This window comes from Rhinoraja longicauda, chromosome 38 (assembly GCF_053455715.1).
Source record: "Rhinoraja longicauda isolate Sanriku21f chromosome 38, sRhiLon1.1, whole genome shotgun sequence".
Classification (NCBI taxonomy): domain Eukaryota; kingdom Metazoa; phylum Chordata; class Chondrichthyes; order Rajiformes; family Arhynchobatidae; genus Rhinoraja; species Rhinoraja longicauda.
In genome coordinates, this window is record NC_135990.1 from 6,519,911 (window position 1) to 6,545,131 (window position 25,221).

A 25,221-nucleotide genomic window follows, 5' to 3' on the forward strand; every position below is an offset into this window, starting at 1 on the left:
CGAACGGCCGAATGGCCTCCTCCTGCACCTATTGTCTATTGTCTATTGTCCTCCAAAGCTGCAGTCTGACCGGCTGAGTTACTCCACAACTTGGTGTTCCACGTAAGATTCCAACATCTGCAGTTCCTTGTTTCTCCACTGTGGTCATTCCAAAGGTCTGGTCCACCCTCCATGGGCACCACTGGATGATCCAGTTGGATTCAAGTCTGCTTCCTGCCAATGTGAAGTGACAGCCCAAAATCCCTGCCTCTGCTGAAGCCCTTTGAAGAGGCCCTGAAAGTAGCAAGTGCTCAGAATGGGCAAGTGAAAGTAGCACGTGTTGGGTGGAGATCTTTGTTGTACTTCGTGGTCCGGTACCTGTCGTACCTTTGTTGAGACTCTGGACGGACCACAAGTACACGTGTGTAAAAGGTTACAATGCTGGAGCTCAACTCCAGGGTGTTTATTCCGTGGCCACCTGGACACGTTAGAACGGAGATGAGGAAGAACTTTTTCAGTCAGAGAGTGGTGAAGGTGTGGAATTCTCTGCCTCAGAAGGCAGTGGAGGCCAGTTCGTTGGATGCTTTCAAGAGAGAGCTGGATAGAGCTCTTAAGGATAGCGGAGTGAGGGGGTATGGGGAGAAGGCAGGAACGGGGTACTGATTGAGAGTGATCAGCCATGATCGCATTGAATGGCGGTGCTGGCTCGAAGGGCTGAATGGCCTACTCCTGCACCTATTGTCCATTGTCTATTGAACCAGAGTGGCCACCTAATCACCTCATTCCCTTATATACATATTACTACACAGGCAAACAAAGTAGTCCCTACAATATCACAACAATCTTCACTGCCATCAACAAGGGCGACTTGGTACCACTAGCAGTGTCCGAACGGGTTGAGTCCGTAAGGCAATGATCGGCAAATCGGCTCAGCAACAGGTAGTAAACCTGACAGTGGGATAAATGTGTCTTCGCCAATCTACCTGCAGCAGATACACCTGCCCTTGTGGGGCACTGGTACAATTGAGCACAGCACAGATTTTGTGGAGATAGTGCTGCCTTCACAATGCAGACATGCTCCACTATTTCTGTTCTAGATGGGGGCAGGCTCAGAACAGATCTGACGGCTGAGTGGCATGCATCAATGATGCACCTTGAAACGTCAGCAGCTGAACAACTCGGTATTGGTACTTTTCTATTATTGTCATGACTATCCAAAATTAAGCTTTTGTCATTTTTAGGTTTACATTTATTAATGTCATGTCTACCAAAGTGCAGTGAAAGACAATAAACAATAGGTGCTTCAATAGACATTCGGCCCTTCAAGCCAGCACAGCCATTCAATGTGATCATGGCTGATCATCCACAATCAGTACCCCGTTCCTGCCCTCTCCCCATACCCCTTGACTCCGCTATCATAAAGAGCTCTAACTCTCTCTTGAAAGCATCCACATAATTGGCCTCCACTGCCTTCTGAGGCAGAGAATTCCACATATTTACAACTCTCTGAGTGAAAATGTTTTTCCTCATCTCCGTTCTAAATGGCCTACCCCTTATTCTTAAACTGTGGCCCCTGGTTCTGGACTCCCCCAACATTGGGAACATGTTTCCTGCCTCTAACGTGTCCAACCCCTTAATAATCTTATACGTTTCGATAAGATCCCCTCTCATCCTTCTAAATTCCAGTGTATACAAACCTAGTCGCTCCAGTCTTTCAACATAGACAATAGACTATAGACAATAGGTGCTTCAATAGACATTCGGCCCTTCAAGCCAGCACCGACATTCAATGTGATCATGGCTGATCATCCACAATCAGTACATCGTTCCTGCCCTCTCCCCATACCCCCTGACTCCGCTATCCTTAAGAGCTCTATCCATCTCTCTCTTGAATGCATTCAGAGAATTGGCCTCCACTGCCTTCTGAGGCAGAGAATTCCACATATTTACAACTCTCTGAGTGAAAAAAAAATCCTCATCTCCGTTCTAAATGGCCTACCCCTTATTCTTAAACTGTGGCCCCTGGTTCTTTGTTTTGCGCGCCTTCTAATCAGATCGCATAATATTATCCATAAGTGTTACCAAGTCAAACTCAAGTACAATAGGTAGAGCAAAGGGGAAGATACAGAGTGCAGAATATAGTTCTCAGCATTGCAGCACATCAGTCCCATTGACAAAGTTCCATTGAGCTAGAAGTAATGGGTAGGAAGGAATTACAGATGCTGGTTTACACCACTGATAGACACAAAATGCTGGAGTAACTCGGCGGGACAGTCAGCATCTCCGGAGAGAAGGAATGGGTAGCGGTTGCCAACTGTTCCGTATTAGCCGGGGCATCCCGTATTTTGGGCTAAATTGGTTTGTTCCATACGGGACCGCCCTTGTCCCGTATTAGGCTCAGGGGGCGCTGAAGGCCCGGACGCTGTAGCTCTGGACAGTGTAGGTGCGGACAGTGTAGGTCCGGACAGTGCAGGTCCGGACAATGCAGGTCCGGACAATGCAGGTCCAGACAGTGTAGGTCCGGACAGTGTAGGTCTAGAGGCCCGGGCGCTGCCTAACGGAGGTTGCCTAGCAACCCGCCTCATGGCCCGGGCGGCCGCCATTGGTGGAGCGGGAGCACGTGGCCGCAGGCTGGGTGAGGTCACGTGTGGCGTGGGGCGGTGACGTCACCTTGTCCCTTATTTGGGAGTGAGAAAGTTGGCAACCCTCTGAATGGGTTGCGTTTGGGGTTGCACCCCAGCATTTTATGTCTATGTTGCTGGAGGTAAATCGGTCATAAGACATGAATGATCAGGAAACGGTCAAAAGAGTGAAAAGATGTGAGAGGAAAAGAAACAAAACACAAAGAGAGAGAAATCTGAGGCCTACCACAAATCACCACCTGAGCCGCCCCCATTGCCTTGGCAACCAGCAGGTTGAGAAGTCCAATTGGACCTAAACAAATGAGAAAGGTTTTGGTTGTGATCTGACAAGAAAATAATAACATTGAAATAAAATTAATAAGGAGAAAATAAAGATTTGGGTGCTGGCTGAGAATAATTTGTATCCATCTTCACTCCAGCTGGTGGCTTGATGTGAGTAACAATGCCTACCTGCTCCACAGATCATGATTTTGCTGCCCAGTTTTACCCGCGCCCTTCGACAGGCATGGATGGCGACTGAAAGAGGCTCGATAAAAGCACCTTCTTCCGAGCTCACACAATCTGGAAGCCTGGAACACAAAAACAATCTCACAGCACAGAGCCAGCATCCGGGGTACTTTATTGAGCCAGCAATCCAGAGCTACGGATTAAATTCCACTCTGGGAATTGGGGAAGTTCAATCTAATCTAGTAGTAAATCTGCAATTAAAAGAGTTCCTACACTGGACAAGATGGATGTCCGCACGTGTTATTTATGGGGGGTTACCTTAGAAGGCAGGGGAAGATACATTGATAAATTTGGTAGAAGCAACCTGACCTGGATAGACACCAAATGCTGGAGTAACTCAGCGGGTCAGGCAGCATCTCTGGAGAAAAAGGATAGGTGGCGTTTTGGTTCTGGCCCCATCCGGCTCGGACACGCCCCGCAAAGAGTGGGTCGCCCTGAACCGGCTCCGTACAGGGGTCGGCCGGTTCAACGGCAACATGCATCGTTGGGGGTTGCGTCCATCAGCAGCCTGTGTGTGTGGAGCAGACCAGCAAACAGCGCAGCGCGGCATTCTCGACTGCACTGTCCTCCGTCCCCCTGGTGGAGGGGTAGACTTCGACAACAGCACATTGCACTGGCTACAGCGCCTGGAGGGCGTTACATAACTTCTGCTGCCTCATACGCAAGAAGAAGAAGGTTCGGGACCCATCTTCAGACTTTTTTCCTTCAAAGATGCTGCTTGACTCGCTGAGTTACTCTAACATTGTGGGTATTTATTCACAAAATGCTGGAGTAACTCAGCGGGTCAGGCAGCATCTCGGGAGAGAACAAATGTCTTGACCCGAAACGTCTCGTCCCACCAAGGTAATGAGCAGATAAACTAACTTCTTCAGTCTGAAGAAGGGTCTCGACCCGAAACGTCGCCCATTCCTTCTCTCCCGAGATGCTGCCTGACCCGCTGCGTTACTCCAGCATTTTGTGAATAAATACCTTCGATTTGTACCAGCATCTGCAGTTATTTTCTTATACTAACATTGTGGGTCTCTCTTTGGTATAAACCAGCATTTGCAGTTACTTTTTAATTACAAAGGACAGCCACAAAATGCTGGAGTAACTCAGCGGGACAGGCAGCATCTCTGGAGAGAAGGAATGGGTGACGTTTCGGGTCAAGACCTTCAGTCTGAGTTACTCCAGCACTTTGCATCCTTGTTTTATAAACCAGGACCTGCAGTTCCTTTCTTCCACTGGTAAATGGCGTTTTGTGTCTCTCCATGGTATAAAACCAGCATCTGTAGTTACTATTTATTGCAAAGGATAGACACTATAATGTTGGAGTAACTCAGCGGGTCAGGCAGCATCTGTACAGCCTGATCAAGGGTCCCGACCCAAAACTTAGCCTATCCTTTTTCTCCAGAGATGCTGCCTGACCAGCTGAGTGACTCTAACATTGTGTGTCTCCCTTTGGGATAAACCAGCATCTGAAGTTACTTTTTATCAGAAAGGATAGACAGAAAACGTTGGAGTAACTCAGCAGATTACTCCAGCGTTTTGTGTCTGTCTAGGTTAGGCACTCCCTATATCGCAGGCACATCCTTCCTTAAGTGGAGGGGCAGACCTGTAGACATTATATCTCAGCTGCACCTCTGCAAGGCTCCTGTGTAATTCCAGTAAAACCCCTACCTTTTGTGTTCAAATCCCCTTGCAATAAAGAACATATCATGTGCCTCTGTAATTACATCCTATTCTTACGCATTCGTGTTAAGCTATTCCAACGTCAGGTCACCCTGATCATTCTGAACACAGACCTTTTAATCTCTCGCCAATTAAACAGCATGTCCCTTTTAAAACCGTTCAAAGTGAATGACCTCATTTTTATGGCATTTATTCCATGTGCCCGGTCCTCATCCCTTCATTTAATCTGTCAAGATCCCTAATGAGCATGCTTGCGCCCCACGATCGCAATTTAGGATTGAACTCCCAGCTTTATATTATCAGAAAATTGGATATGTTTCATGATCATCTGATGCACATCATTGATGTAGATTTAAAAATGCTTTGGCTCAATACTGATACATGTGGCACCCCAAAATCCACTGTACCAGACCAAGTAGGCCCAAACCTCTCCTGCATTGGTGCAGCACCCTCTCCTCCCCTCTCCTCTCCCTCTCCTCTCCCTTCCCCCCTCCCCTCCTCCCCCACTTCCCCTCCCCCCCCACCCACCCCCATTCCATCCCCCTCAACCCCACTTATCCTCCTCCCTCCCTCCCTAGGAGATAGATTTAAACTTTAAAATGTGAATAACTTTAAAAATATAACACCGATTTCAATGAAACCTCTTCCATTAGCACCAAAGGGACGACGGTGAGTTAGGTGGGCCTAAAATTGTCGCACTATCGTGTACCATTTTGGCTGTAGCTCAGTTACAAACAAACAAACAAACAAGAGTTTTAGTATATAGATGTAGGAAGCACCTGCAGATGCTGGTTTAAGCCGAAAATAGACACAAAATGCTGGAGTAACTCAGCGGGGCAGGCAACATCTCAGGAGAGACAAAATGAGTGATGTTCCGGGTCGAGACCCTCTTCAGACCAGACCGGACCCGAAACGTCACCCATTCCTTCTCTCCAGAGATGCCCCCTGTCCCGCTGTGTTACTCCAGCATTTTGTGTCTGTCTTCGGTATAAACCAGCACCTGCATTCCCCCCTCCCAAACACTACCTTCAACTTCTCATTGGTAACAATTGGATCTTTAACCTGTCGGGTTTTGTGCCAAAACAAGATGAAGACTTGCTGTTAATTATTTATTAGTTCTTAAGTGTAAATTTTACTTTGAGCGTTGAAAGGCAACGAATGCAGCAGTGCATCCAATTCTGGGCACCTATCTTCAGGAAGGATGTGAGGCCCCTTGAGAGGGTGCAGAGACGATTTAGTTGAATGGTTTGAAGGATGAAGTTTACAACTAAACGGTTAGGCTGCAGCTGTTTTTCTAAGAGGAAAACTTGACAGAAATAAGACATGTTGAAGATCATGTTTAGTTCAAATCGGGTAGATAGGGGTAGCTATTGACAATTGGTCTTCAAGGACCAGTGGGCACAGACTTTATTATTTTGGCAGTGGATGAAGGAGATATACTGCGAACGAAAAATCATTTACGCAGAGAATTGTTTTGCTCTGGAATTCCTGACAGCAGGGGTGATGGAAGTTGGAACAATCGAGGTCTAGGAAAGGCTCCCAAGTGAGAATCATTTGCAGGGCTAAGGGGGAGTTTAGTTTAGTTTAGAGATACAGTGCGGAAACAGGCCCTTCGGCCCACTGGGTCCGCGCCGACCAGCGATCCCCGTACATTAACACTATCCATTAACACACATTATGCACAAATTTTGCATTTACCAAGCCAATTTACCTACAGACCTGTACGTCTTTGGATTGTGGGAGGAAACTGAAGATCTCGGAGAAAACCCACGTGGTCACGGGGAGAACGTACAAACTCCGTACAGACAAGCTCCGGCAGTCGGGATCGAACCCGGGTCTCTGGTGAAGTAAGGCAGCAACTCTACCGCTGCGCCACAGCGCCACGGAGTGACAAGATGGCCATGGCAGGAGAGGTTATCAGCTACCTAGTGTGCTGGGGTTACCAGGGTGGAGCAGTGGTACAGCTGCTGCCTCACAGCGCCAGAGATCCCAGTTCCAACCTAACCTTGGGTGCTGAACATGTGAGCTTTGCATGTTTTCCTCTTTGCACGTTCTCCTCTCCGGTTGCTCCGGTTTCCTCCCATGTCCCAAAAGATGTACAGGTGTGTAGGTCAATAGGCCTCTGTAAACTTCCCCCAAGAGTGTCGGAGGTGAATGAGAAAGTGGCATAACATAGAACGAGTGTGAATGGGTGGTCGATGGTCGGCAGGGTTGCCAACTGTCCCGTATTCGCCGGGACATCCCGTATTTGGGCTAAATTAATATTGTCCCGTACGGGACCGCCATTGTCCCGTATTAGGCCTGTGGGGCGCTGTAGGCCGAGACAGTGTAGGCTAACGGAGTGTGTTCGGGGAGCGGGGCCGAGTGTGTTCGCCTAACGGAGGTTGCGTAGCAACCCGCCTCCCGGCCCGGGCGACCGCCATTGGTGGAGCGGGAGCACGTGGCCGCTGGCTGGGTGAGGTCAGGTGGGGCGCGGGGCGGTGACGTCACCTTGTCCCCTATTTGGGAGTGAGGTAGTTGGCACCCCTAATGGTCGGTGTGGACTCAGAGGGCCGAGCGCCCCAATCTCCAAGCTGTGTCTCTAACAAAAAACGAAACTAATTCTAAGATTATTATCAGCTAGAAACCTGCTTTAGGAGCACCCCATATGAAAGACCCTCCAAGCAGTTAGCACACGTCTACCGTCACCCATTGTACCCACTTGAAGCAATAGTTGGCATTGTGGACATAGTACTGGGCCAACTGCCCATGGTTAGGTGGAGTGGCAGAGCAGAACATTGCTGGAGAAAGGTTGTAGCGTCCAGACTTGCAGAACTCATCATTGATCAGTGGGTAAGCCGGTTCAATGGCAACTCTATCTCCTGAAAGAAAGGGAATAAAGTTACAGATCTTAAAGAAACATGGGGCGGCGGCAACTAGGCTTGTATACACTGGAATTTAGAAGGATCTTATCGAAACGTATAAGATTATTAAGGGGTTGGACACATTAGAGGCAGGAAACATGTTCCCAATGTTGGGGGAGTCCAGAACCAGGGGCCACAGTTTAAGAATAAGGGGTAGGCCATTTAGAACAGAGATGAGGAAAAACTTTTTTAGTCAGAGAGTTGTGAATCTGTGGAATTCTCTGCCTCAGAGGGCAGTGGAGGCCAATTCTCTGAATACATTCAAGAGAGAGCTAGAGAGAGCTCTTAAGGATAGCGGAGTCAGGGGGTATGGGGAGAAAGCAGGAACGGGGTACTGATTGAGAATGATCAGCCATGATCACATTGAATGGCGGTGCTGGATCGAAGGGCCGAATGGCCTCCTCCTGCACCTATTGTCTATTGTCTATTGTCTATTGAGACCCGGGTTCCATCCCGACTACGGGTGCTGTCTGTACTAAGTTTTCTCCCCGTGACCTGCGTGGGTTTTCTCCGAGATCTTTGATTTCCGCCCGCACTCCAAAGATCTACAGGTTTGTAGGTTAATTGGCTTGGGTTTGTATACTTGGTATAAGTGCAAAGTAAAAATCGGCCCTGGTGTGTGCAGGCTTGTGTTAGTGTGCAGGGATCGCTGGTCAGTGCAGACTCGGTGGGCCGAAGGGCCTGTTTCTGCGCTGTTTCTCTAAACTAAACTAAACTAAATTAGCATTTACACAGCTGCCTGCTGTGTAGGACCCAGCGTGGGGGAATTGCTAGGTGTAAGTGGAGGAGATCAAAGGAAGACCTGGGGTGGGATACTGGTAACATTGTCAGCGTCCTTTATGTGGTGGCTATTTGCATACCTTGGGTATGCAATACAAAGAATACCACTGTAATTTGTCACATGTGACAATAAAGTATCATTCATTACTGCAGGTCCCTTTCAGTTCGTCTGAAAGTGCTTTAAGGTTAGTGAAAGGCTAATGAAGCGAAGGGTCTCGACCCAAAATGTCACCTATTCCTTTTCTCCAGAGATGCTGCCTGACCCGCTGAGTTACCCCAGCATTTTGTGTCTATCTTAAGTGGAATAGATAGAGTGCAAAGGGAAAGGCACAGAGTGCAGAATCTAGTTCTCAGCATTAGAAACATAAAAACATAGAAAAATAGGTGCAGGAGTAGGCCATTCGGCCCTTTGAGCCAGCACCGCCATTCAATATGATCATGGCTGATCATCTAAAATCAGTACCCCATTCCTGCTTTCTCCCCATATCCCTTGATTCCGTTAGCCCTAAGAGCTATATCTAGAAAACATCCAGTGAATTGGCCTCCACTGCCATCTGTGGCAGAGAATTCCACAGATTCACAAACCTCCGGGTGAAAAGGTTTCTCCTCATCTCTTCGGCACGGTGGCGCAGCGGTAGAGTTGCTGCCTTACAGCGAATGCAGCGCCGGAGACTCAGGTTCGATCCTGACTACGGGCGCCGTCTGTACGGAGTTTGTACGTTCTCCCCGTGACCTGCGTGGGTTTTCTCCGAGATGTTCGGTTTCCTCCCACACTCTAAAGGCGTACATGTATGTAGGTTAATGGACTGGGTAAATGTAAAAATTGTCCCTAGTGTGTGTAGGATAGTGTTAATGTGCGGGGATCGCTGGGCGGCACGGACTCGGTGGGCCGAAGGGCCTGTTTCCGCGCTGTATCTCTAAATCTAAAATCTAAAAAATCTAAAAAATCTCAATCCTAAATGGCCTACCCCTTATTCTTAAACTGTGACCCCTAGTTCTAGACTCCCCCAACATCGGGAACATTTTTCCTGCATCTAGCTTGTCCGATCCTTTAAGAAATTTGTATGTTTCGATAAGACCGCAGCATGTCCAAACATCAAACAAACTCCAGCACAGACAAACTCCAATGTCCACAAAGGAGTAGATGTGAATCGGACAGTGCCCTAACTTACAGAAGCTGAATGGAAGCCTTATAGAAGTGCAGAAGCCTGATAACAGAGTCTCTTCTATCTCCAAGGACGTTTTTAACACATGGTAAATCAACACCAGACTTAAAATTGACAAAAAATTGCTTTGTCAGGAACAAAGGACGTATTGAGGAACTTTAAGAACAGTTTGTAAGCTTGAAGGAAATTAACTGTCTGCTTCCTTCTCTGAACACCTGAACTGTGGCTCTCCGCAAATTCACAGAGAAAAAGCATAGGTCTGGATTCACCCTTTGGAAATGTTAATGCTCAGACCATTACTGGAGTGAAACCCATTCATCATCATCTCAAAATGCTGGTCACCCCATAAATCTCCCCGTCAAGTCACCTGATGAATGATAGTTGTTAAAACATTAAACAGAAGGACATTCCTTTGAGAGAATAATAGATTATGGGAAGGACCATTTCTCGGACAAGATTAAGATCTGTTTGTTAAATTGAAAGGCTCTGGATGGGGAGGAGGGTGTGGGGGGTTGTGACAATCAATCAGTCCTGCATGTGATCTTGTATTATTAAATACTAGACCAAGTGGACCCGTTTGCCCCAAACCTCTCCTGCATTGGTGCAGCACCCTCTCCTCCCCTCCCCCTCCCTCCCCCCCCCCACCCTCACCCCCTCCCTCCCTCCCTCCTCCCTCCCTCCCTCCCCTACCCCCTCCCCTCCCCTTCCCCTCCCCTTCCTCCACTCCATCCCCCTCAAGCCCCCTTATCCTCCCTCCTCCCCCCTCTCTCCCCCTTCCCCCCTCCTCCCTCCTCTCCCCTTCCCCTCCCTCCCCCTCCCCCTCCCCTCCTCCTTCCCCATCCCCTTTGGTGTTATATTGGTGTTATATTTTTAAAGTTATTCACATCTTAAATTTTAAATCTATCTCCTAGGGAGAGAGGGAGGGGAGGAGGGAGGGAAGGAGGGAGGGAGGGGAGGAGGGAGGGAGGGGAGGAGGGAGGGGAGGAGGGAGGGAGGGGAGGAGGGAGGCCCCCACTCCATCCCCCTCAACCCCCCCTTATCCTCCCTCCTTCCCTCCTCCCCACCCTCTCTCCACCCTCCCTCCCTCCCTAGGAGATCGATTTAAACTTTAAGATGTGAATAACTTAAAAAATATAACACCGATTTCAATGAAACTTCTTCCATTAGCACCAAAGGGACGACGGTGAGTAAGGTGGGCCTAAAATTGTCGCGCTATCATGTGCCGTTTTGGCTGGAGTTCAGGAACAAACAAACAAACAAACGAGAATTTTAGTACATAGATATGGGGTTGAGAGCAGAGTTACAGGCACGGCGACCCCCTGAACACATATGACTCTGAGGAGAAGATAGACACAAAATGCTGGAGTAACTCAGCGGGTCAGGCAGCATCTCTGGAGAGAAGGAATAGGAGACGTTTCAGGTCGAGACTCTTCTTCAGACTGAGAGTCGAGGGACAGGGAAACAAGAGATATAGATGGTGATATAGAACAAATGAATGAAAGATATGCAGAAAAAGTAACGATGATAAAGGAAACAGGCCATTGTTAACGGTGGGCTAGGTGAAAACGAGTTACAGACAATGAGAGTCAACAAGACGACATTGAAACTAGTGCAATGACTTGGGTGGGGGAGGGACGGAGGGAGAGCATTACCTGAAGTTAGAGAAAGCAATATTCATACCTCATATTTCGCCTGGGCAGTTTGCAGCCCAGTGGTATGAACATTGACTTCTCCAACTTTAGATAGTTCCTCTGTCCCTCCCTTCCCCTCCTCCTTCCCAGATATCCCTCTATCTTCCTGTCTCCACCTATATCCTTCCTTTGTCCCGCCCCCCTGACATCAGGCTGAAGAAGGGTCTCGACCCGAAACGTGACCCATTCCTTCTCTCCCGAGATGCTGCCTGACCTGCTGAGTTACTCCAGCATTTTGTGAATAAATCGATTTGTACCAGCATCTGCAGTTATTTTCTTATACGCAATATTCATACCGCTGGGCTGTAAGCTGCCCAAGTGAAATAGGAGGTGCTGTTCCTCCGATTTGTGTTTGGCCTCACTCTGACAATGGAGGAGGCCCAGGACAGAGAGGTCAGTGTGGGAATGAGAAGGGGAGTTAGTGTCTGGCAACCGGGAGATCCAGGGGACTGAGCGAAGGTGTTCAGCGAACACCTATGAAGAGAAGGGCTGCAGATGCCGACAAGTGACCATTGGAGTCAAAGTTAGAGGGAGGAACATGTGCTGAAGTAACTCAGTGGGTCAGGCAGCCTTTATAGAAGGAATGGCATCATCTGAAGAAAGGTTCCGACCCTAAACAACACCTATCCACTTCTTCCACAGGTATTGCCTGACCCGTTGAGTTACTCCAGCAATTTGTGTTTTACTCAAGATTCCAGCATCTACAGTTCATTGAGTCTCCCTGCAAATTGAAATTACAGGGAAGGCTTTAAAGTGTGCAAGGTAATTCAAGATCATATCGAGCACGGCATTTTATATAGCATCCTCTTCAGTTAGTTTCCTGTAATGTGCGAGATTATTTAGACATTAGACTCTGGAGATACAGCATGGAACCTGGCCCTTCAGCCCACTGAGTCCATGCCAACCAGCGATCCCCGCACACTAACACTATCCTAGCCACTAGGGGCAATTTTTTATAATTTTACCGAAGCCAATTAAACTACAAACCTAAGGTTTTTATTCACGAAATGCTGGAGTAACTCAGCAGGTCAGGCAGCATCTCAGGAAAGGAATGGGTGACGTTTCGGGTCGAAACCCTTCTTCAGACTGATGTCAGGGGGGCGGGACAAAGGAAGGATATAGGTGGAGACAGGAAGATAGAGGGAGATCTGGGAAGGAGGAGGGGAAGAGAGGGACAGAGGAACTATCTAAAGCTGGAGAAGTCGATGTTCATACCACTGGGCTGCAAGCTGCCCAGGTGAAATATGAGGTGCTGTTCCTCCAATTTCCAGTGGGCCTCACTATGGCACTGGAGGAGGCCCATGACAGAAAGGACAGACTGGGAATGGGAGGGAGAGTTGAAGTGCTCGGCCACCGGGAGATAGTGTGGGAGGAATCTGGAGCACACAGAGAAAGCCCATGAGAACGTACAAACTCTGTACAGACCGTAGTCCAGATTGAACCCGGGTCTCTGGCGCTGTAAGGCAGCAACTCTACCACTGCGCCACTTTACTGCCCAGTAGTGCTTCTACAATTTCTAGTGTTTGTATTTAGATAATATTATCTGTAGCATTTCCTCAGTCTTAATACCCCTTAAATAGACAAAGGAAAAGCTAGAGTAACTCAGAGGGACAGGCAGCATCTCTGGAGAGAAAGAATGGGTGACGTTTCGAGTTGAGACTCTTCTTCAGACTGGTTAGGGATAAGGGAAACGAGAGATATAGACGATGATGTGGAGAGATAGAGAACAATGAATTAAAGGAATGCAAAAAAGTAATAATGGTAAAGGAAACAATAGACAATAGACAATAGGTGCAGGAGGAGGCCATTCGGCCCTTCGAGCCAGCACCGCCATTCAATGTGATCATGGCTGATCATTCTCAATCAGTATCCCGTTCCTGCCTTCTCCCCATACCCCCTGACTCCGCTATCTTTAAGAGCTCTATCTAGCTCTCTTGAATGCATTCAGAGAATTGGCCTCCACTGCCTTCTGAGGCAGAGAATTCCACAGATTCACAACTGTCTGACTGAAAAAGCTTTTCCTCATCTCAGTTCTAAATGGTCTACCCCTTATTCTTAAACTGTGGCCCCTTGTTAGCTGTTTGTCGGGTGAAAACGAGAAGCTAGTGTGACTTGGGTGGGGGAGGGATAGAGAGAGAGAGAGAGAGGGAATGCCGGGGCTAAATCAATGTTCATACCACTGGGCTGTGAGCTGCCAGAGCGAAATATGAGATGCTGTTCTAAAAATTAGTTCTGGGTTGTGTTGTTTTGTTTTACTCACCTGGATGGGATCATAGAAACATAGAAACGTAGAAAATAGGTGCAGGAGTAGGCCATTCGGCCCTTCGAGCCTGCACCGCCATTCAATATGATCATGGCTGATCATCCAACTCAGTAACCTGTACCTGCCTTCTCTCCATACCCCCTGATCCCTTTAGCCACAAAGGCCACATCTAACTCCCTCTTAAATATAGCCAATGAACTGGCCTCAACTACCTTCTGTGGCAGAGAATTCCACAGACTCACCACTCTGTGTGTGAAGAAATGTTTTCTCATCTCGGTCCTAAAAGACTTCCCCCTTATCCTTAAGCTGTGACCCCTGGTTCTGGACTTCCCCAACATCGGGAACAATCTTCCCGCATCTAGCCTCTCCAACCCCTTAAGAATTTTATATGTTTCAATAAGATCCTCCCTCAATCTTCTAAATTCCAGCGAGTATAAGCCGAGTCTACCCAGTCTTTCTTCATATGAAAGTCCTGCCATCCCAGGAATCAATCTGGTGAACCTTCTCTGTACTCCCTTTAAGGCTAGTTGGTCAGAGCACCAGGATCTGGAAAGTGTCTTACCTACTTGGAGATGCGTCACTCCCAATCCCACTTTGGTCACCGTGCCAGCACCCTCATGTCCCAGAACCATTGGTTTCTTCATGAGGAAACTTCCCAGTCTTCCATGTTGCCAGTAATGCACATCGGACCCGCAGATCCCCACAGAATTCATCTGCAACAGGACCTCTGGAAACACAGCCAGGACAAAAGTCGGGTTTATCAAATGTACTTTAGTTTAGTTTAGAGATACGGCACAGAGACAGGCCCTTCAGCCCACCAGGTCCTCGCCAACCAGCGATCCCCGCACACTAACGCTATCCTACACACACTAGGGACAATTCACAATTTTCTTCCAAGCCAATTAGCCCACAAACTTGTACGTCTTTGGAGTGTGGGAGGAAACCGGAGATCCCGGAGAAAACCCACGCAGGTCACGGGGAGAAAGTAGAAACAGCACCCTAGTCAGGATCGAACCCGGGTCTCTGGCGCTGTAACATAGCAACTCTACCGCCGTGCCTCCCAGGAAGAATATTTATTTATTACGCAGCAAGTCACATAATTTATAATTAGGCAAGAACAGGCTGGAAGCTGTACACCAATAATGCTCAATGGCATGTGCCTTTTTAGGACCTTGTGCAGACTATGAACTAGACACAGAGGTAGACAGGCACTGATTCAATCACCCAATTCTCCCCCTAACCCCTGACATCTGTACTTATCAAGAATCTACCTATCTCTGCCTTAAAAATATCCAAAGCTTCAACATTTTTTTCTGTAGTGGGGTGACTAAAACTGTGCACAAACAGAGGAATTTAAATTGCAATTTTTAATAGACATTACCTTAGAATTGAATTGAATTGAATACATTTTATTCACCAAGTATGTACACATACAAGGAATTTGCCTTGGTACTTTGCTCGCAAGTAACAACACGACATACAGTAAACAATTAAGAACAAATTGGGAAATATATTGCGGGATTACAGTGAAAGAAATTGGTGAACTCCATCAAATACCGAGCAGACACCATGCTCTCCTTTTACGATGTTTGTATGTATTAATTACGAATTGCAAATTAATTTGATTTGTAATTGTGGGTTTTATAGATGCTCAAAAGGACTTGTACCTTTATATTCTGAACTGCTGGCTGATTAATGGCTTTTGCAGTAGAGTTTAGAATTTAGAGAGAATTCAATCCCACAACGCAAAGTAAAATTTAGGAGAGTGCCAAACAAAGAAGCTAAAAAGACTTACCATTGGGGCCTGGCTCAGGGATTGGAAGCTTTTCCTGTGAAGAGAAGATGCATATGTACTTGAGAAAGGTCTATTTTTGCTTATGTATGATTGTGCTTATGTATCGTATGTATAGTATGATTTTACTGGATTGTATGCAAAGCAACGCATTTCATTGTATGTATAACAATATAAGTTATTATCTGAATGGTGTCAAGTTAGGAAAAGGGGACGAACAACGAGATCTGGGTGTCCTGAAAGGAAGCATGCAGGTACAGCAGGCAGTGAAAAAAGCCAAGGGAATGTTGGCCTTCATAACAAGAGAAGTTGAGTATAGGAGCAAAGAGGTCCTTCTGCAGTTGTACAGGGCCCTAGTGAGACCGCACCTGGGGTACTGTGTGCAGTTTTGGTCTCCAAATTTGAGGAAGGATATTCTTGCTATTGAGGGCGTGCAGCGTAGGTTTTCTAGATTAATTTCCAGAATGGCGGGACTGTCATACGTTGAAAGACTGGAGCAACTAGGCTTGTATACACTGGAATTTAGAAGGATGAGAGGGTATCTTATCGAAACGTATAAGAATATTAAGGGGTTGGACACGTTAGAGGCAGGAAACATGTTCCCAATGTTGGGGGAGTCCAGAACAAGGGGCCACAGTTTAAGAATAAGGGGTAGGCCATTTAGAACTGAGATGAGGAAAAACTTTTTCAGTCAGAGAGTTGTGAATCTGTGGAATTCTCTGCCTCAGAAGGCAGTGGAGGCCAATTCTCTGAATGCATTCAAGAGAGAGCTAGATAGAGCTCTTAAGGATAGCGGAGTCAGGGGGTATGGGGAGAAGGCAGGAACGGGGTACTGATTGAGAATGATCAGCCATGATCACATTGAATAGCGGTGCTGGCTCGAAGGGCCGAATGGCCTACTCCTGCACCTATTGTCTATTGTCTATTGTCTATTGTCCAAGTTATATTGTATAACCTATATAACCTATATAACTATAAGTAACTATATAACAATATAACTAGATAACTATTTAAGTGGCACTCTTCTCTCTGATTGAGGGAGTTTCACTTTCAAGCCTTGTTCCATGGTATTGGGTGCAAACCCCAGTAGAAGAGAGCTCTACAGTTTAACTTAGTTTAGAGATACAGCGCGGAAACAGGCCCTTCAGCCCACCGAGTCCGCACCGACCAGCGATCCCCACACATTAACACTATCCTACACACACTAGGGACAATTTACACTTATACCAAGCCAATTAACCTACAAACCTGTACGTCTTTGGAGTGTGGGAGGAAACCAAAGATCTCGGAGAAAACCCACGCAGGTCAAGGGGAGACAGAGACAGAACCCGTAGTCGGGATCGAACTCAGGTCTCTGGCACTGCAAGTGCTTTAAGGCAGCAACTCTACGCTGCACCAAATATTTCTGTTTTGGAGATATGAATGATCTTATTGCACTAAATTGTTGAGAGACAAATCAAGTATGCTAAACCAGGGAGCTTTGCTGATGTATATGGAACATCTCTCTGCACCATGTGTAAACTACTTTCCTACGTTACAATTGTAGGAAAATAACTGCAGATGCTGGTTCAAATTGAAGGTAGACACAAAATGCTGGAGTAACTCAGCGGGCCAGGCAGCATCTCAGGAGAGAAGGAATTTGTGACGTTTCGGTTCGAGACCCTTCTTCCGACTTCTGAAGAAGGGTCTCGTTACAGTAGTTACTGCACTTGATGGATTTAAATGATGTCTTAAGGTGCTTATATAAATGGAAATTTTGCTTTCAGGAGAACCCATGTAAGCTGGGCACTTAAGCCTTACTGCATTTAAGCCTTCGATCCATTGTATGTCCCAGGAATGTCTGTGCTCAGAGCCACATCAAACAATATACCTGAGGGATGATGTACGAAGGAACTGCAGATGTTGGTTTAAACCAAATAGTATAAGAAAATAACTGCGGATGCTGGTACAAATCGAAGGTATTTATTCACAAAATGCTGGAGTAACTCAGCAGGTCAGGCAGCATCTCAGGAGAGAAGGAATGGGTGACGTTTCGGGTCGAGACCCTTCTTCAGACTGATGTCAGAGGGGCGGGACAAAGGAAGGATATAGGTGGAGACAGGAAGATAGAGGGAGATCTGGGAAGGAGGAGGGGAAGAGAGGGACAGAGGAACTATCTAAAGTAAGAGAAGTCGATGTTCTAAACCAAAGATAGACACAAAAAGCTGGAGTAACTCAGCAGGTCAGGCAGCATCTCTGGAGTAAAGGAATTGGTGACGTTTTGAGTCGAGGCCCTTCTTCAGACTTCTGAAGAAGGGTCTCGATCTGAAACGTCACCTATTCCTTTTATCCAGAGATACTGTCTGACCCGCTGAGTTACTCCAGATTTACATTTCGACACATGAGCGACTCTTCCTCTAACATGACCCACATACCCAAGGTTTGATGGAAATGCCCCTTTATATTAAAAAAATACTATTATTTGATTGAAGTTCTAAAATATTAAGTACTGATAGGATAGATGGAAAAACCCCCCAATATTTATTGAACAAGTACGATAATAGGTTCCCCAAGTAGAATAAATAGTTTATCTGTAAGAAAATAACTGCAGATGCTGGTACAAATCGAAGGTATTTATTCACAAAATGCTGGAGTAACTCAGCAGGTCAGGCAGCATCTCGGGAGAGAAGGAATGGATGACGTTTCGGGTCGAGACCCTTCTTCAGACTGAAGAAGATGGTTTATCTGCTCATTACCTTGATGGGAGCAAAGCTGGCAAGTACCCAGAAATGTAGGTTATTAATTTGGTAATGTGAGTTTAGTTTTAGCTTAGTTTAGAGATACAGTGCGGAAACAGGCCCTTCGGCCCACCGAGTCCACACCGACCAGTGATCCCCGCACACTAACACAAGCCTACACACATTGGGGTCAATTCTTACATTCATACCAATTCTACAAACCTAAGCCAATTAACCTGCATGTCTTTGGAGTGTGGAAGAAACCGAAGATCTCGGAGTAAAACGTTCTCAGGAGAACGTACAAACTCCGTACAGACAGCACCCGTAGTCGGGATCGAACCCAGGTCTCAGGCGCTGCAAGTGCTCTAAGGCAGCAACTCTACCGCTGCGCCCATTGACATCTCATTTGCCAGTTGGTAAGTAAATCTGTTACCAAACAACAAACTCAGCAACAGTGACATAGGAAGACCTGATTGCTGCTTTACAGATGTCCTTGACAGAAGAAAATCCACTGCCCTTAACCAATTTAGTGTTTACGTGACTTCAGACCCATTAGCGTGATTGCAGTCACATTGCCATGGCAACCCACTCACCGCAAGTGTGTTTTCGGGCGGCGCGGTGGCGCAGCGGTAGAGTTGCTGCCTTACAGCGAAGGCTAGCAGCATAACCAAAGACATGTTGCAGGCTGGCCACTCCATCTTCTCCCCTCTCCCATCAGGCAAAAGGTTACAGAAGTGTGAAAACGCACACCTCTAGATTCAGGGATAGTTTCTTCCTGGCTGTTATCAGACAACTGAACCATCCCACCACAACCAGAGTGCAGTGCTGAACTACTATCTACCTCTTTGGAGACCCTTGGACTATCCTTGATCAGACCTTTCTAGCTTTACCTTGCACCAAACGTTATTCCCTTATCATGCATCCATACACTGTAAATGGCTCGATTGTAACCATGTACCTTTCACCGCCCAGCGGGTGCTCCAATGTCGGGAGCCCCGACCGCCCCGACGTGGCAACGACAACAGCCTGACCTCGGGAGAAGACGGCAGGGGAAGAGAAAAGACATTCTGGCCTTCCATCACAGTGAGAAGGGACTGGAGGAGACTCACTATATCATATCATATTATATCATATATATACAGCCGGAAACAGGCCTTTTCGGCCCTCCAAGTCCGTGCCGCCCAGCGATCCCCGCACATTAACACTATCCTACACCCACTAGGGACAATTTTTACATTTACCCAGCCAATTAACCTACATACCTGTACGTCTTTGGAGTGTGGGAGGAAACCGAAGATCTCGGAGAAAACCCACGCAGGTCACGGGGAGAACGTACAAACTCCTTACAGTGCAGCACCCGTAGTCAGGATCGAACCTGAGTCTCCGGCGCTGCATTCGCTGCATTCGCTGTAAAGCAGCAACTCTACCGCTGCGCCACCGTGCCGCCCACTGTGTGATGGATGTTTCTTTTGTTTGGTGTTAGTGTATGATTGTTTGTGTTATTGCATTTTTATTGATCATTTTTATTGGTCTTAATGTTTCAACTGCGGGTAAATGTTTCATTTCACTACACATTTATGTGTATGTGACAAATAAACGACGATTGATTGATTGTAGTGTCTTTCCGCTGACTGGTTAGCGCACAACATAAGCTTTTCACCGTACCTCGGGAGACAAGAAAATAACTGCAGATGCTGGTACAAATCGAAGGTATTTATTCACAAAATGCTGGAGTAACTCAGCAGGTCAGGCAGCATCTCGGGAGAGAAGGAATGGGCGACGTTTCGGGTCAAGACCCTTCTTCAGACTGAAGAAGGGTCTCGACCCGAAACGTCACCCATTCCTTCTCTCCCAAGATGCTGCCTGACCTGCTGAGTTACTCCAGCATTTTGTGAATAAGTACCTCGGCACACATGTCAATAAACTAAACTGAATACTTTTAATATCACCACATTGTAAAAAAAACTACTTAACCTTTATCTCGAAGGGCAATACAACTTGTTTAACCTCATTCCCATCACTGTTTTACTCAACGTCACCCAATGCCTTATTATTTTACGTCAAACCCATATTCTGGATCAAGTTGTCCTATGCATTGTTTGAAGATGGGTGAGGTTTTCCATTACATCTTTTTAAGCAAACATAAGAATTGCGTAAGACTGTTCCTTCACGTGAAGGTGCAGCTGTTTTATTTGAAGATTGTGAAGATTGTTAAGAATAAGAGGTCCATTTCTTTTTGACCTTTTGTCATTTTGTAATTTTCCTCAATTATTTTTGCACTTTGCAGTTCAGTTTATTGTCACCTGTACCGAGGTACAGTGAAAGGCTTTTGTCGCGTGCTTATCCAGTCAGCGGAAAGACAATACATGATTACCATCGAGCATTCACAGTGTCGAGATACATGATAAGGGAATAATGTTCAGGGCGAGATAAAGCCAGTTAAGTCCGGTCAAGGGTACTCTGAGAGTCAGAGGGTCACCAACTTGCACTCGTGTACAGCGCCGCTGAGTACGCCGCCCCAGCACGGTGCCGCAGCGCTCATACCAACAAGCTAGACGCCACCCTCAACGACACCATGCGGATCATCACTGGCTGCCTACGCCCTACTTCGACGGATCCCCTGCTGGTGCTCGCAGGTATCGCACCCGCCAAGCTCCGCAGAGAGTTCTTCACTCATAGGCTGGTGTGCAAGGCCCCATCGGACCTTTGCCACACATCCTTTGCACCTCCTCGCCCAGGATTCACAGCGACTGGGACCTCAACGCCTGTCGTCTCGTCGCCCTTTCTCCCGTCACGCAGCGACCCTCTGTGGCTCCGGTTTCAACATACTAGGAGCATGGAGAACCAGCTGGGAACAGACGTCGCCACCTCCTCGAACACCACAGCCCCACCCGGCTCGGACACGCCCCGCAAAGAGAGGGCCGCCCTGAACCGGCTCCGCACAGAGGTCGGCCGGTTCAACGCCAACATGCATCGTTGGGGGTTGCGTCCATCAGCAGCCCGCGTGTGTGGAGCAGACCAGCAAACAGCGCAGCACGGCATTCTCGACTGCGCTGTCCTCCGTCCCCCTGGTGGAGGGGTAGACCTCATGGCCCTCGACAACTGCACATTGCACTGGCTACAGCGCCTGGAGGGCGTTACATAACCTCTGCTGCCTCAAACGCAAGAAGAAGAAGACCAACAAGGTGGATAGTAGTTTAAGACTTCTCTCTGGTTGTGGTGGGATGGTTCAGTTGGGAAGAAACTGTTCCTGAATCTGGTGGTGTGCGTTTAAATGAGTAGTATAAGAAGATAACTGCAGATGCTGGTACAAATCGAAGGTATTTATTCACAAAATGCTGGAGTAACTCAGCAGGTCAGGCAGCATCTCGGGAGAGAAGGAATGGGTGACGTTTCGGGTCGAGACCCTTCTTCAGACTGAAGAAGGGTCTCGACCCGAAACGTCACCCATTCCTTCTCTCCCGAGATGCTGCCTGACCTGCTGAGTTACTCCAGCATTTTGCGTTTAAATGAGTTCAGGTGCCTAATGTTTCATGAGTTCTCACCAGAGATTGTTCATCACATCTTATCCAATTGAAAGCAATCCTATCTTCCTGCTTTCCCCATTGCCTCTCTCAATATCCTTCTGAAACCAATGATTAATTCTCTGCGCTACCACAATGGCTGTAAAGTCCAGCTGAGAATTACTCCTTGTGGAAAAAGGGTTGTTTTTCTTACAACCTCCTTCCCCAAAATGTTAAATCTACTTCCCCTGGTTTGGTTTAGTTTAGTTTAGAGATACGGCATGGAAACAGGCCCTTCGGCCCACTGAGTCCATACCGACCACCTTGTACACTAGGACTATCCAAAACACTTGGGACAATTTACAATCTTTACTAAAGCCCCGTAACCTACAAATATCCAACTCGAGAAAATCCAGCCGTCACCCCCTGATCTTCAGTAGCATCAGTTTTAGTTTAGAGATACAGCGCGGAAACAGGCCCTTTCGACCCACTGCGTCCGCGCCGACCAGCGATCCGATACCCACTAGGGACAATTTTTACATTTGCCCAGCCGATTAACCTACATACCCCTATGTCTTTGGAGTGTGGGAGGAAACCGAAGATCTCGGAAAAAACCCACGCAGGTCACGGGGAGAACGTACAAACTCCGTACAGACGGCGCCCGTAGTCGGGATCGAACCCGGGTCTCCGGCGCTGCATTCGCTGTAAGGCAGCAACTCTACCGCTGCGCCACCGTGTCGCACCGATATCAACATCCTAAGGGTTACCTTTGACTATACCCATAACTGGAAGAGCCGTGTACACAGTGTGGCTATGAGAGCATATCAGAGGGTAGGAATCTTGTGGCAAATAACTTACCTCCTAAGTAAGGCAGGTGGGACTAGTGAAGCTGGGACATGTTGGCCGGTGTGGGCAAGTTGGGCTGAAGGGCCTGTATCTATGCTATATGCCTCTATGACTCTGTTCATGTTCTAGGAATGGAACCAATGTCCTAGGGGGAGTGTTTGCTGGTGCTGTCGGGGAGGATTTAAACTAATGTGGCAGGGGGGTGGGAGCTGGAGCAGAGAGACAGAGGGGTGTAAAATGAGGGTAGAAGCAACAGGTAGCAAGGTGAAAAGTAAAAGTGGCAGGCAGACAAATCCAGGGCAAAAATCAAAAAGAGCCACTTTTCAACATAATCGTACAAGGGGTAAGAGAGTTGTAAAAACAAGCCTGAAGGCTTTGTGTCTCAATGCAAGGAGTATACGTAATAAGGTGGATGAATTAAATGTGGAGATAGTTATTAATGATTATGATATAGTTGGGATTACGGAGACATGGCTCCAGGGTGACCAAGGCTGGGAGCTCAACATCCAGGGATATCCTATATTCAGGCGGGATAGACAGAAAGGAAAAGGAGGTGGGGTTGCGTTACTGGTTAGAGAGGAGATTAAAGCAGTGGAAAGGAAGGACATTAGCTTGGAGGAAGTGGAATCGATATGGGTAGAGCTACGAAACACTAAGGGGCAGAAAACGCTAGTGGGAGTTGTGTACAGGCCACCTAACAGCAGTAGGGAGGTTGGGGATGGCATCAAGCAGGAAATTAGAAATGCATGCACTAAAGGCGCAGCAGTTATAATGGGTGACTTCAATCTACATATAGATTGGGTGAACCAAACTGGCAGGGGTGCTGAGGAAGAGGATTTCTTGGAATGTTTGAGAGATGGTTTTCTAAACCAACATGTCGAGGAACCAACGAGAGAACAGGCCATTCTAGACTGGGTATTGAGTAATGAGGAAGGGTTAGTTAGCAGTCTTGTTGTGCGAGGCCCCTTGGGCAAGAGTGATCATAATATGGTAGAGTTCTTCATTAGGATGGAGAGTGACAAAGTCGATACAGAAACAAGTGTTCTGAACTTAAAGAAAGGTAACTTTGAGGGTATGAGGCGTGAATTGTCCAAGATAGACTGGCGATTGATGCTGAAAGGGTTGACGGTGGACATGCAATGGAAGGCATTTAAAGGTCGCATGGATGAACTACAACAAGTGTTCATCCCAGTTTGGCAAAAGAACAAACCAGGAAAGGTAGTGCATCCGTGGCTAACAAGGGAAATCAAGGATAGTATTAAAACAAAAGATGAAGCATACAGATTAGCCAGAAAAAGTAGCATACCAGAGGACTGGGAGAAATTCAGAATCCAGCAGACGAGGACAAAGGGCTTAATTAGGAAAGGGAAAATAGATTATGAGGGAAAACTGGCAAGGAACATAAAAACAGACTGCAAAAGCTTTTATAGATATGTCAAGAGAAAAAGATTAGTTAAGGCAAATGTAGGTCCCTTGCAGTCGGAAACAGGTGAATTGATCATAGGGAACAAGGAGATGGCAGACCAATTGAACAAATACTTTGGTTCTGTCTTCACTAAGGAAGACATAAACCGTCTGCCGGAAATAGCGGGGGACCGGGGGTCTAAAGAGATGGAGGAACTGAGGGAAATCCAGGTTAGTTGGGAAGTGGTGTTAGGTAAATTAAATGGATTAAAGGCAGATAAATCCCCAGGGCCAGATAGGCTGCATCCCAGAGTGCTTAAGGAAGTAGCCTCAGAAATAGTGGATGCATTAGTGATAATTTTTCAAAACTCTTTAGATTCTGGAGTAGTTCCTGAGGACTGGAGGGTAGCTAATGTAATCCCACTTTTTAAAAAGGGAGGGAGAGAGAAAACGGGGAATTATAGACCAGTTAGCCTAACATCGGTAGTGGGGAAAATGCTAGAGTCAGTTATTAAAGATGTGATAGCATCACATTTGGAAAGTGGTGAAATCATCGGACAAAGTCAGCATGGATTTACCAAAGGCAAATCATGTCTGACGAATCTTATAGAATTTTTCGAGGATGTAACTAGTAGAGTGGATAAGGGAGAACCAGTCGATGTGTTATATCTGGACTTTCAGAAGGCCTTCGACAAGGTCCCACATAGGAGATTGGTGTACAAACTTAAAGCACACGGTATTGAGGGTTCAGTGTTGAGGTGGATAGAAAATTGGTTGGCGGACAGGAAGCAAAGAGTAGGAATAAACGGGTCCTTTTCGGAATGGCAGGCAGTGACTAGTGGGGTACCGCAAGGCTCAGTGCTGGGACCCCAGTTATTTACAGTGTATATTAATGATTTGGACGAGGAATTGAAAGCAACATCTCTAAGTTTGCAGATGACACGAAGCTGGGTGGCAGTGTTAGCTGCGAGGAGGATGCTAGGAGGCTGCAGAGTGACTTGGATAGATTAGGCGAGTGGGCAAATGCATGGCAGATGCAATATAATGTGGATAAATGTGAGGTTATCCACTTTGGCGGCAAGAACAGGAAAGCAGAGTATTACCTGAATGGTGACCGATTGGGAGAAGGGGAGATGCAACGTGACCTGGGTGTCATGGTGCACCAGTCATTGAAAGCAAGCATGCAGGTGCAGCAGGCAGTGAAGAAAGCGAATGATATGTTGGTATTCATAGCAAGAGGATTTGAGTTTAGGAGCAGGGAGGTTCTGCTGCAGTTGTACAGGGCCTTGGTGAGACCGCACCTGGAGTATTGTGTGCAGTTTTGGTCTCCTAACCTGAGGAAAGACGTTCTTGCCTT

The 25,221-nt window shown here is 47.1% G+C and overlaps 1 protein-coding gene across 1 annotated transcript in view; it reads right to left on the reverse strand.

Moving 5' to 3' along the window:
• The window catches only part of LOC144610889 (sorbitol dehydrogenase-like), a 47,989-nt gene that overhangs the window by 17,153 nt on the left and 5,615 nt on the right, over positions 1–25,221 (reverse strand). Inside the window, exons 2-6 of the mRNA XM_078429867.1 lie at positions 15,398–15,431; positions 14,165–14,329; positions 7,501–7,660; positions 3,072–3,190; positions 2,848–2,913 (exon numbers count right to left, since the gene is read on the reverse strand). Of these exons, the coding sequence (XP_078285993.1) occupies positions 2,848–2,913; positions 3,072–3,190; positions 7,501–7,660; positions 14,165–14,329; positions 15,398–15,431 (544 nt within the window). The remainder of the gene's footprint in view (positions 1–2,847; positions 2,914–3,071; positions 3,191–7,500; positions 7,661–14,164; positions 14,330–15,397; positions 15,432–25,221) is intronic.